This window comes from Periophthalmus magnuspinnatus, chromosome 3 (genome assembly GCF_009829125.3).
Source record: "Periophthalmus magnuspinnatus isolate fPerMag1 chromosome 3, fPerMag1.2.pri, whole genome shotgun sequence".
Lineage (NCBI taxonomy): Eukaryota > Metazoa > Chordata > Actinopteri > Gobiiformes > Gobiidae > Periophthalmus > Periophthalmus magnuspinnatus.
The window spans coordinates 11,246,199-11,259,358 of record NC_047128.1 but is presented as its reverse complement, the minus strand read 5'-3'; the positions used below and the strand labels follow the sequence as shown (position 1 = coordinate 11,259,358).

General features: G+C 37.0%; 1 protein-coding gene across 1 annotated transcript in view; it reads right to left on the bottom strand.

Moving 5' to 3' along the window:
- LOC117393778 (C-Jun-amino-terminal kinase-interacting protein 1-like) overlaps nt 1-13,160 on the bottom strand; it is a 58,741-nt gene that overhangs the window by 626 nt on the left and 44,955 nt on the right. The window contains 6 exon segments of the mRNA XM_055232563.1: nt 265-363; nt 1,118-1,188; nt 2,030-2,146; nt 2,771-2,874; nt 6,221-6,393; nt 9,842-9,917. Of these exon segments, the coding sequence (XP_055088538.1) occupies nt 265-363; nt 1,118-1,188; nt 2,030-2,146; nt 2,771-2,874; nt 6,221-6,393; nt 9,842-9,917 (640 nt within the window).

Genomic DNA, 13,160 nt, shown 5'->3' with positions numbered 1-13,160 from the left:
GGTTTTTTTTGGAGATAAAACAAGAGTGAATATATGGTTCAGAGAGGTTGCAGTGGAGAGAGATCATTCAGTGGACAATAGCCCCCTCTATCTGTGTTCCAAGATACTGCTGAAACATGTACTTAATATTGAACTCAAGAGCAAAAATCCTGTTAATACAATGGAGTCTATGCTAAAAATGAGTCTATGAAATCCATAAAACCGATATATATTTTGTTGATGGCATATCGGATATAAGGAAGGACACTGCGGAGGGGGACTCACCCTACAGACTCAGCGATGGGTTTGGTGGAGTTTTCAGACACAAAGACGTGACAGGCGAACCTCTGGTCGGCCGGATGCTTCGTAATGAAACCAAAATATCTACAGGAGCACACACACGCAGACATACACGCAGACACACACACACACACAGAGATCATGTTATGTACTGAGCGAGTGAGGACATTGAGAGACACTACAGGATCACAGACTGTATAAAGAAATGGACTAAGTGAGTGTGACCTCACCCATAGTATTTGGCTCCAGTCAAATGAAGCTCGTTGAGGCGAGCAGTTATAGGGGGCAGTTTGGAGGCGTGTTCCAACCAAGAGTCTCATAGCAACTAAAGAGCCCGCGCCACTGGTTTAGCAGCTTAGCAACGCTGTTTATCATATCTGATGCTAGTGGGAGTGACCTCGGTGAAAGAAGATTTGTCTATTATTAAAGTTCATATCTTGATTTATGGACCTAAATAAAAACCAGGATCATGAAGAGTGGGTCAAAACGAATATTTTAAGACCAAAATGACGAGGCTGACAGCAGGAATTACAATGATAGGGGCAACAGTTTTTCAGTGTAAAGTGAACTGAAGTGACGATCGAGCTAGAAGTGCATCCATGATCACTTCCTATTTAGAACGTGATGGCTAGCAGGTTAGCTATGTCCATTTATATATACAGTCTGTGTTTAGGATCCTCATATGCAAGCCCACTCACGGTAATCACACATGTTTTTATGTGTTTTTCAGTGCAATATAAACTTTCCAGTCTATTTTTGGTCTAAAAAGTGACATGCTGTGGTCTTAAGTCTATAATCTGCAGGCTGACTGGTGACTCAAGTCCTCGTCCACACTTACTTGCTGTTCTTGGGGTGGTAGCCACAAAAAGACACATTTTTTAGTTGGAAAAAATGGTTGCACTCATTACTCTGTGGAGCAAAAAGAAGGTCAATATTAAAAACTGACAATACGAAAACAATTTATGCAACATGTCTTTCTCAGACTCAAGTCGAACTACATGGTACTGCACAGTTTAGCAGCTGTATTTGAAATGTGTTTGTGGGCAGAGTTTAGATGTTTGGTCCCACTTTGAACATAAACATGGTTTAGATGTCTCTATAATCCCCAAGTCGTCCAGGTGTGATCTGTCAACTGGACAAAGAATTAGAAGGACATCTAGGAGTGAAGACGTTTGTTTAGTTTCTCCAATATAACGCTCACTGCACTCTTCACTATACTGAATGGAGTAGACCACACTGCTTTGTTTGTGGCTCGGCCTTTTGTCCTTTGGGAGAACCAGTTTCTAACTTTGTGTTTGTAGGTTTAAAATAGAACGGAATTTCATGTGTGTGTCCAGGTGTATCTGAAGCTTTTCCGACACATCTAGTTACACCATTCCTTACACAACTAGTTCCTAGCTACTGTCGTGGAAATTATCTGTAAAACATACAAGAAGACTGTCTTTGTTGGTTCATTACGTTTGCACCAGTAAACAAACTGAACCCACTACTGACAGAGTTTTTGCGAGCAGTGGGCGTAACACACTGTCTAAGCTCTAAGCCCTTCCCCAAGTACAATTTGCATTTAGGTCAGTCTGACTGGACATTTGGCCTTCTTAGCTCAGAGAAGTAACACCTTTACTTTAGCAATTAAGTATAAGTAAGGATGATCAAACAACAGACAAGTGAAATAAAACACCAAAAACAAGTTACCCCTAATAAAAGTCCTTTAAATCATGGTAGTAATGTTTGTTCTCCCTGGGTACTTTACCCTGTCGCAGGCGTAGTAGTCCTCCTGTACTGACAGTTTGATTCCTTTAACATTGATCTCTAAAATACAGGATGAAGGTGGGTTGTACTTCACCGTCATTCTTCTGTTTGTGGCAATCTGGAACACAACATATAGTAATGGGTGCTAGTCTGCAGTCACGTGTCAGGGAAGGCGCAATTTAAATAAGAAATGTACTGTATATAAGTAGAGAAGTGTACCACTACTTTACTACTACTAAGTACAGAAGTAAGAAGAAAAAATTGGGATTTGTACTTAGTAGTAGTAAAGTACCCTGGCTTTATGTCTTGTCTGTAAGTGACAAAGCAATGTGTCAAGATGGAATTAATCACAATAAATTAAATCATAATTACATATTGTGCTTGTGTGTGCTCTATAGTGATAATCTCTGACACCTGTGGCTCGTTATAATTTCCACAATTTAAATCACAATATTCATCTAAAACAACTTCATAAAAGAAACTAGTCACCTAACTTCCATGTTAGGAAACTGCGGTGCCCAATGGGATTTGATGCCGGCGTAAACTTTATCAGAAAAAAGTGCTGTCGGTGACCCCGTATCATAACTTAAAAATGACATGAAATGAAAAAAAGAAAAAAAAAAATCTTCAAATGTAGTCTCATACACTGCTAATGATTTGTGTGAGTTCTTGTTATATGTGCTGTTACAGTACAACCCTAACCACCTCTGTATAAATACTAGACTATTAGGGGGGTCCATACCTTTTGCATTGCAGCACAGAGCACGTCATTGCCTTTGTGGTAGGGCACCTGGACTGATCCCAGGAACTTGAGTCGGTATCTGTCCATCCACTCACCGCTCTTCACTGAGAGACAAGGAGAAGTGAATAATACACTATGAATGAATTAATTTTGGTAGTTTACATTTTTTTTGAAAAAGACAAAACAAAACATTTTCTTCATTAATTACAACCAAAAAAGGATTGGGCTGAAGCTGCGTGCTTATGTGAGCCCATCCTGACCAACACATAACTCCACAATACAGTAACATAACAAAATCCATTTACTTTAATCAATATCCTAAACACGGATGCCTTGACTCATGTAACCTACAGCAATGTATATGTATGAATGAATTCATGTTTTAAAGTTGTTTTGTTTTTTGAGTTTTAATTAACTTAAATTAATCATCAAGATCATTCCAAAGTCTTATTCCTCAAACAGACACACATCTTTGCCTCACATTAGTTCTTATTTCACTTGGTTCAAACCTGAAGCAAACCTCTTAAGTTATAGTGACCACTTTTTAATATAAAAAAGAACTGAATGCCTACGGGAATAGTTATAAAAATTGTTCACAACACAAAAAAGAATTGTCAACATTTTTAACTTAAATATGTCTGTATATTTTTATATATATTCGATTTAATAAATAGTTCATTAGTAGGATCACTGAATCCTGCTTTATTAATTATTCTTATTCCCCTTTTCTGTTTGATTATAGAATATACGTTTGTTTTACAGGCATTTTCCAGAATTTCCGAGCAATAAGATAAATAGGGGAGCACAAGTGATGAATATAAAATATGCAGGCATTTCTTATAAAGTATACCAACAGTTTTTGATATTTTACTCCTGATGTACTGTATATGTGGTTTCCAACATATCTGAAGATCTAAAGTCACTCCCAAGAACCTTGTCTCATAAACCCTTTCTATTTCAATTCCATTCCAAAACAATTTTATATTAGAATTTGCCTTCCAAAAATCATGAATTTTGTCTTCTTCTCATTTAACAATAACTTATTTAAATCAAACCATTTTTAAAATTGTATCAACTTTGTTTGAACAACTTTGTGTGAAATTAATTGATCAACATCTAATCCTGAACAATATAAATTTGTATCATCTGCAAAAATAACCAACTTCAACATTCTAGATACTTTACAAATGTCATTCAAATAAGAAACAACCAAGGGGAATTCCACAGGATAGAGCTTTATCCTCCCATTAACCTCCATTATCAATCAAAGTCGTGCTATCCTTAGTTATTCTACTAGGTCTTGATATTAAAGGGTACATACCCAAACCAAACATATTGTTAACAAAATCACTTGTCTCAATATATTCACATGATTTCTACAAATCAATGTTAAAAAATCCCCACATACCAAAAGACCCTTACTACTTTGTTTAGAATGTAGCTCGGTAAATTTCTCGTAAAATGAATTAATATATAATCCTGGAGTCCCGTAAATAGAGCAAATCAATATACTTTTATGTATTAATTAATTTCTTATTTCAACAATAACACACTCCATCAACTCATCAACAGAAAAAAGTAATTTCGTCCATAATCTTACATTTTATACCCCTTTTTACAAATAAAGCAACTTATTTTGATTAAATACATTATAATCTTCTAATTCATTATCCAGTTCTTTATTGTCACATAGCCAAGTCTCTGAAATAGCTACAATGCTAAATTTGAATTTAAGATTATTTAAATAATCTTTTATTTTGTCCATATTTTTATAGAGACTCATGCTGTTAAAGTGGATTACAGAAAATAGTTCAGTTGATGCTTTAATATCATCTTCAGAATAATATCCACAGTCCAAATTTAAATTCTCAGACAAATAGCCATCACTGTTATACATATACTGAATAAACACAGTGGAAGAGACATGGTAAACACAGCACTTTGCAAGGGAAATAACTTGGATCAAGTGAACTGTACTAAATTCCAAATTTAAATTCATTCAGATATTGCTTCATTGTTGTGCAAAACAGGAGCACTGATAATGAAGTGACGTCTTTGTTTTATTTGTTTTTATTGCATTTAAGCCTTTTGTTTTTGTAAAAGTGAAGTATACAGATTAATATAAGATTTATTTAGAATTGCATGACAGCCGAGATTAGAAATTAGGAATGGACATCGTAAATCAAACATTACTGGCTAAAGTTGCTTGTAATCAGGGAGCAACTCCACAGTAGAATATTAGCTAAATAACTAAAAAAAAACCAAACATCCCTAAAACACTGGACCAGTACCTGTGAATAAATCCAACACAACTAATTTTTTGCATTACATATTGGACTTTGACAAGCAAAACTACTCTTAAATGAGCTGAAACTATTTATAAAAAGTATTAGACAAAAAGACCACTAATTATCATCACTGCAGAATACTTGACAAATACACATTTCTTAATTGGGACAACACAATCAAATACGCAGATTTTATTTTGATATACAAAGTTTTGAACAATCTAGCTCCACCTCCTAAAGGAGTTTGTGAAAAGAAGTTCAAACCAGACAAGAGCAGGCTCTAGGGGGACTGCTCTGAGCCGTTTAGAGCAGATTCTAAAGGGACTGCTTTGTGCTATTTAGCAGGTTCTACAGCAGGGATGGGCAAACTCTCAGACACACGGGCCACGATGGGTTCTATTGACAGAGGGGCCAGGCCAGGATATATATATATATATATATATATATATATATATATATATATATATATATAAAACATTAGAGATTTGGCCTGTAAAATGTAGCAAAGCATGAATATGTAAGGCTCATTGTACAAATTGTTTTCCAAATGCATTAATTAAATTAATAATGAATTTAAATTTTAAATAAACACAACAGAAAAACTCACGTTCAGTTTTATCAAGTGCCAAAAGATGAACAACACGCTGCTGCTCATGTACGACAGCTCTCAACAATGGCAGCATTTTCCAAAATTTTAAAACAGTGGTTGTTCGAGGGTGAAATATGTCTCCGTGTAAAACAACATTACATTTTTATACTGAGGGACAACATTACATTTTTATACTGAGGGTTTGGTTTAACTTTTAACTTCTAACTTCAAATGAACTGTTTATTTACAAATTTCGCAGGCCTAAGACACTATGGACTGATTCATCGACTAAACTGCTCAATAGCTGATCTCAGCAGTTCATATGTTTAAATGTGGATCAGTGTGTTATTGCAGGCAGGATGCGCATCAGGCAGGACACGCATCAGTGTGCCATAGCAGGCCGGACGCGCATCAGTGTGCCATAGCAGGCCGGACACGCATCAGTGTGCCATAGCAGGCCGGACGCGCATCAGTGTGCCATAGCAGGCCGGACGCGCATCAGTGTGCCATAGCAGGCCGGACACGCATCAGTGTGCCATAGCAGACAGGATGCTGTTGTGCTTTGGTAAGTACCTTTGTACGTGTCCGTGTCCCTGGCGGCTTCGATGGCATAGTATGCAGGAAACACGCCCCGGGCCCCTGTCCTCATGTTGAGCCCCTCGTACCAGAAGTCCTCAGCCTGCACCTCCACAAACAAAGGGTCGTCCACCTCCAGCTCCAGCTCGTCCTCATGACGTGGGACAAATCTGACACAGACACACAGGGACAAGGCAACACATAACAATCCTCAGGGTTTGGTGGAATACAAGTTTTAAAGGGTCCATATTACACTATTTTGTTATCTCTGTTATAATGTTGTTTCCTCATCACAAACATAAATGGAGTTATGTTTTGTTTCATTCACATATGTTTGACACACAAACCCTGCAGATTTAAGATGAGTTCTTCTCTCAACACTCTGTTCCACCTTCTTATATCATGTGGTAATATAGAAAGTGCTCCATTGTGTTTTGAAACTCAATACATCTTAACTAGAATTGCCAATTTCTACTAAAACTAAAGGTTAAAGTTAACTTGAAATTAAATTGAAAACTACTGCTTCATGATATCACAAGGTGGAACAGAGCATTTTGAGTAATAGTATGGTATGTTGTTGAGGAGGTTGTTGAGGAGCAACATTATAACATGGCTTTAAGCTCACAAGAGTCCATCCATCCATCCATCCATTTTCTTCCGCTTATCCGGGGCCGGGTCACGGGGGCAGCAGTCTAAGCAGGGACTCCCAGACTTCCCTCACCCCGGACACGTCCTCCAGCTCCTCCGGTGGGACCCCAAGGCGTTCCCAGGCCAGCTGAGAGACATAGTCCCTCCAGCGTGTCCTGGGTCTTCCCCGGGGCCTCCTCCCGGTGGGACATGCCCAGAACACCTCCCTAGGGAGGCGTCCAGGAGGCATCCTGAGCAGATGCCCGAGCCACCTCAGCTGGTTCCTCTCAACGTGTAGGAGCAGCGGCTCTACTCCGAGCTCCTCCCGTGTGACCGAGCTCCTCACCCTAGGGTGCGCCCGGCCACTCTGCGGAGGAAACCCATTTCAGCAGCTCTCACAAGAGTCAGTTTTGCATAATATACGACCTTTGATCAGTTAATTGATAATTGTGGTTATGCAGGTAAAAATTAACATAGTTATGATGTTGAACAAAATTAAAGTATGTAACTTTCTGGAGGTGGCACATCACCTGCATGATTTCATGGAAATATAAAGTTAAAAACATACTGTAGAATAATCTCCATGGAGAGAAACACTGTGTATTATTACAGCCAACGGAACAACATTTCTATGGAAACAAGCAGGAGGGGGCTCTCCTCCAGGCCAAATAATAGTCAGATTTGTGGAGATGCAAGCATGCTCACAGTAGGGACATAAAAAAAAAAAAGAATAAATGAATTATATATATATATATATATATATATATATATATATATATATATATATATATATATATATATATATATATATAATTTTATTTTTTGCCTAAAATTTATTTCTATCCATAATAAAAAATAAATAAACAGAAAAACACATGATAAAAGTAAATTTGATCCTAGTGAGAGTCAAATGATTTATGATATATTCATAATGACATTTAGAGTATATCAACTGTTTTAGTGCCAAAAATGTCTGATAAAACTCTAGAAATGTTCTGGCTAAGCATATTTTTGCTTCACTTTATTCAACATATCCTTCAGTGTGTGTCTATCAACCAGCAGCTAAAAAAACAACAACAAAATGAGCAGCTAAAAACGTTATTTAGTAATAATATCATAATTATGCAAAAAACTAAATTAAAGAATTCAAGTCCATAAAAGTGCAGTACCATGTGAGGCCACAAGGAGGAGACTCATGCACAGGTACAGTGCTTCAATCATGAGACGCCCACTCTGTTTAAACTCAAGCACTAAGTAAAGTACTGACTATACTGTGAGCAGTATTAAAAAGAAAATATCACTGTAAACCATAATATTGAAAGTACTGAATCCATAACCCTGCAGCAGGACGATGCCAGTGAAGCCTTTCTTAAAAGTATCACACATATCATATAGTGCAGACTCACACTTATCAATTAATTAGGATCTATGATAATCGTTTTTTCAGTCCTTCACAGCTCAAATCTTAATCTCAAATGATCTTTCCTCACTAGTATAAAGAAAAGGTCCCATGATAAATACTAAAAACTATGTTTGTGGGGCACCATGTCTATCATATATGGTATTGTATAGCATTACTGTGTTATGTATAGCATTACTGTGACTCACTGCCGCCTTTAGAAACACTAAATGACAGACCTACTTGAATAATATTTTTACAGTGTACAAACGCTATTTGTGTTTTTATAACCAAAGCTTTTAGTTTAAAACTGAATTTTAAGCATTATATTTTTATGCACTGAATTTAAAACATAGTAAATATATTACATTATATGTTAAACATATTCAGTTCACATAATTCAAATGTAAACAAAGTGATTCAGTGTAAAACAGAAGGTTTGGTCATAAAAGCACAACAGTGTGCATGTCTGTGTCTGGAGTGTCTTTCTCACTGCACTCCACTGAATAATATTTTTGACTTTCATTTCTAGCCCATGTCTTAAAAGTTTTGACAGTTCCATGTACAGTGTTGGAAAGTAACTAAATACATGAACTCAGGATGCGTATTCAGAATATATTTAAAACTCTGCCCTTAGGGGGAAGCAGGTGAGATTTTTCTCCAATTAGTGATAAATAAATACATAACAGTGAAACGGTATCCCAAGTAGTCAGAATACAGTACTCTAATTGGACCATGTATATATATAGAATATGGTACAAAATACATTTTACTTTAGGTATTCAGTATTCTGTAACTAAATACATCACTGTGCATATATTTATAGACTCCAAAATACAATCCATCTGAAGTATGCACCAAAATCAAATAAATCCATTGTAGTCTAGGAGTGTACTGTTCATCCCATGACATCTGAATGAGCCTCATTATCCTCAATACTTCAGCTCTCCGCTCTACTGTTACTATGGAAACATGCAAATGACATGAGCTGTGAGAGCAAACTGTGAAGACATGCATCCTCCAGTATGTACACAGGAGATTAGAGAGATTTCAGAGATAAGAATAATGTAGTTAATGATCTTATAAAGACACAGTATACACCTCTAGTTTGGAGGTACTGCTATAGCCCTATTTTAGCCCTTTTTTGAAGAAGATTTACAAATCAGATATATTATAGAAATATTGTACAAGCAGCTCGTGAGGTCTTACAAGAATAGTTCCACTGTGTAAATGGTCAAATTTTTATATACCTTCAAAGCACTCAAAGCTCTTTACATCAAGGAACCACTCACCCATTCACACACACATTCATACACCTGTCAGCGTAAATACTGTGGACAAATGCTACCAACTGAGCTACTATATGAAATATAGATATTAAACTCCACAATCTGTATGAAAGAAAATTATTACTCTAGAATTTCTTAATCTAGAAAGTATTTGTGACACGATAGTCTGAACCAAATCTATGTGACATCCAGTGTATTCATCCATTTGAAGCATTTGTATGTCTCCATTAAACTGCTAAATATAGAGCCCAATGCTTATGTTGCCAGCCCATTAGCTCTCTCTTTTTGCTAAATGAGCCTCACCTGTACACAGCTCTGTGAGTCTGCTCCCGCTCCTCTCCGTCAATCACACAAGAAAACAGGCCGAATGACTCTGCGCCTAAACACAACACAGGAGAAGAATATGAGACCAATGATGAGAAATCTATCTGACTGAAATCACTGTTATAGCCTTATAACCAGGGCAACTGTGTAATAGACCGAATGCAAAACGATAAAACAGCATTTATCTGTGTAAACCAGATCAGAACAGTTTAGGTGCATTATGTAACTTTCTGGTGGAGGGTCTGCCACCTGCTTGTCTCCATGGAGATGTTATTGCTTTGCCTGGAATGTTCCACAGTATGGCATTAAACTTATCTATCTCCATGGAGACAAGCAGGTGACACAACCAGGTCAAGTTAAAGTTAGATCTGTTGAGAGGTGAGCCTGCTTATTGTAAGAATATATGTTTTTCAAGGTAATATTGGGCATAAATAATAAATATACCTGTAATAGAATAAATACAAGATAAACAAGTTCATGTGATACGGTGGAACATTCCAAGCAAAGCAATATCATCACTATGGAGACATCCATGTGGTCATACTGGAATATGTAAGCCTCATAGTGTCATACTCAGAAGCTAAGCAGGGCTGAGCCTGGTTAGAACTTGGATGGAAGACTGCTGTGATATCAGGTGCCTCAGTGGGGTGCCAGTGACAAAAACTGATGTTGTGTCCTTAGACAAGACATTTCACCCACATTCCCTAGTATGAATGTGGTGTGGTGGTGGTGGAAGGAGCTGATGCCACGAACTGACAGGCTTGCTTGCGTCAATCTGCACGTTTTATAATTCCACCTAATAGCTTTGATGTAGAAGAGTATAATAAATATAATATGCAAAGCAGTTCTACACATGAAACAGGCCCTACTCCGCGGATCAGCAGTAACAGCCTGAAATGGTTTAGTCATGAATACTGAAATAATAACCTACAATTTAAACCATTATGTGATTATAAAGAAAAGTGGAGATATTTGATTGAATTATTCAATACAGAAAGCCAGTATTTATTGTTGGTTTAGTTAATGTCAGCTTTACCTGACAGAATCTAATGCACAGAGACAGAATGAGACCAGAGCCCAGCTGGGAAGTACACTTTGCCCACTGGAGACCAATTTACACTGACACGAGCCTACCTGAAGAACAACACGCTAAAGGAGTGTGGCCTACATTGCATAAGAGGCCTGAAGAATTCGAGAAATATCTGACTGTAGTGGTGATTACATTTGCAGTTTTAGTTTATATGGCAGGATTTAGTTCAACTTCATGTTTCACACACTTCCAAGAACCTTAACATTGGAGAGAAGACTGAAATATTGACAGATAAACAAATCCAAGGCCCATGAATTTCAGAACATGTGTGTGGAGGTCTAAGCTACAGGGTTATAGCAGTGGGACTTTTGGCTCTCTTTATGGGATCTGAATCTTTTGGATTTGTTTATTTCAAAGAGTCATTAAAAAAAAAAAACTCTCATTCTATATATTTACTTATGGGACAGAAACCAATGTAAGAATTCAGATATGTTTTTTTCTGTGCACAAATCTCTCACACATGTCACCTGTTCTAATTCTGATCTGATTCTTGTATTGGTTCAGCATTAACCAGTACAAAAATGTATACAAACTAGAAAGAAAAAGACAGATTGTTCAAAAGAGCCATCTCATTCACAAATATCACATCACTACAGGGTTAGCATTTTTGTTTTCTTTTTTTTTTTTTGTATGCAGCAGGGGAAATATTGCTATAGAATACGATTTGCCATTCAAATTGTCATTGTGTTGAAAAATCTTACGGGTTGACTACATAAACAATGTTCTAGTCAGTGTCTTGTTGTATGTGGTCTGTTGGTGTGTTGCTTCATGGGGACAGTTTTGCACAATTTAAGATGTTTTAAGTGCAATATGGACTATTTCACTGGCATTAATGCAACAACATGGACTTTGTCTGTGTAATGCCTCATCCAGGTATGATCCATAGTAAAAGAAAAATTATATTCTGTCACTAGACAAAAGTTTTAGAGTAAAGACTTTGGCTACTCATCCAAACCTTCATCCAAATCTTCAGTCCATCCAAGACGCTACTTCAGTTCTGGTCAGATTACTGGTGGACAATGCCTTATATATTTGTCTGAACAAACACCTGTTTGTTTACAGTTACTGTTTGTGGCTAGGTCTCTTGAGCTAACTGTGCCTGAGTCATATTGTATATTATATTAGCACACTGGCTATTAACATACGAGCTAATAGCATACTGGTTATTAGCATACTGGCTATTAACATACTGGCAATCACTATTGTAGTGATAGCCACTACAATAGCATAAAACAGCCAGCTAGTGGAAAACCCCTGTCTGCCGTACATCTCCATCTCAAAGCCACTAACCAATCCTTTGAAGACAGTGAGGTACAGACCTTAGCCAGAGAAAAGAAATGGTTTGATAGGGGAGTTAAAGAGGCAATTTTTGTTTGGACAGACAATTCTTCCTTGAACAGGAAGAATTGTCAACAACTATCCCCCATCTATAACTCCATCCTCAGACCTAAACCTAAACAAGGAAAGCAATAGGGCTAGCAGGTATGCTAATACATGTGAGATCACCCATCAGGGGCCTGAACGATTATGCTACCTTTAACATACCTTCTTGCTAAATTAACTTTTTTAAAAAAAAGCAGTTTATTAACCAAAAGTATCAAAAAGATTTAATAGACAATCCCCTCAAACCCCACTAGAAATTAGTTATTAAACAGCAGAGCTAGGCTACAGCATATTTACATCTTACCCTGACTTAACTACAAAGTGATCTGTTAGTGTCATGGTGCTAATAGCTGCACAGCTAACTTTACAAAACAACATCCAGTATTCTCCCTGAACTATGACGGAGTATAAGGGTCACTTAAATAAAATAAATTATGCATGCGCTACGAGAATAAAGTCGTAACATTTGGACATTAAAGTCGTAATTTTACAAGAAAAAAGTCGTAATATTACGAGAAAAAAGTTTTAATATTACGAGAAAAAAGTCATAATGTTATGAGAATAAAGTCGTATTTTTATGAGAATATAGGCTGCTGTGCGTGAATGAGTGACCGGTGCGTTATGAAGAATTTGGAGCATTTTGTTCAGATATAGCATTTTCTTCCAAATCTGTATGGTTCCTCCGACTAAACAAAGTCAAATGATTGCAGTGTCCCTTCAAAGTACTTATACTGATGATAGTGTGGTGATGGTGGGCTAAAAGACAGTATTTCATCGTGTGTAAACCCCAGTTGAAAGTATATCTGAACAAAATGCTCCAAATTC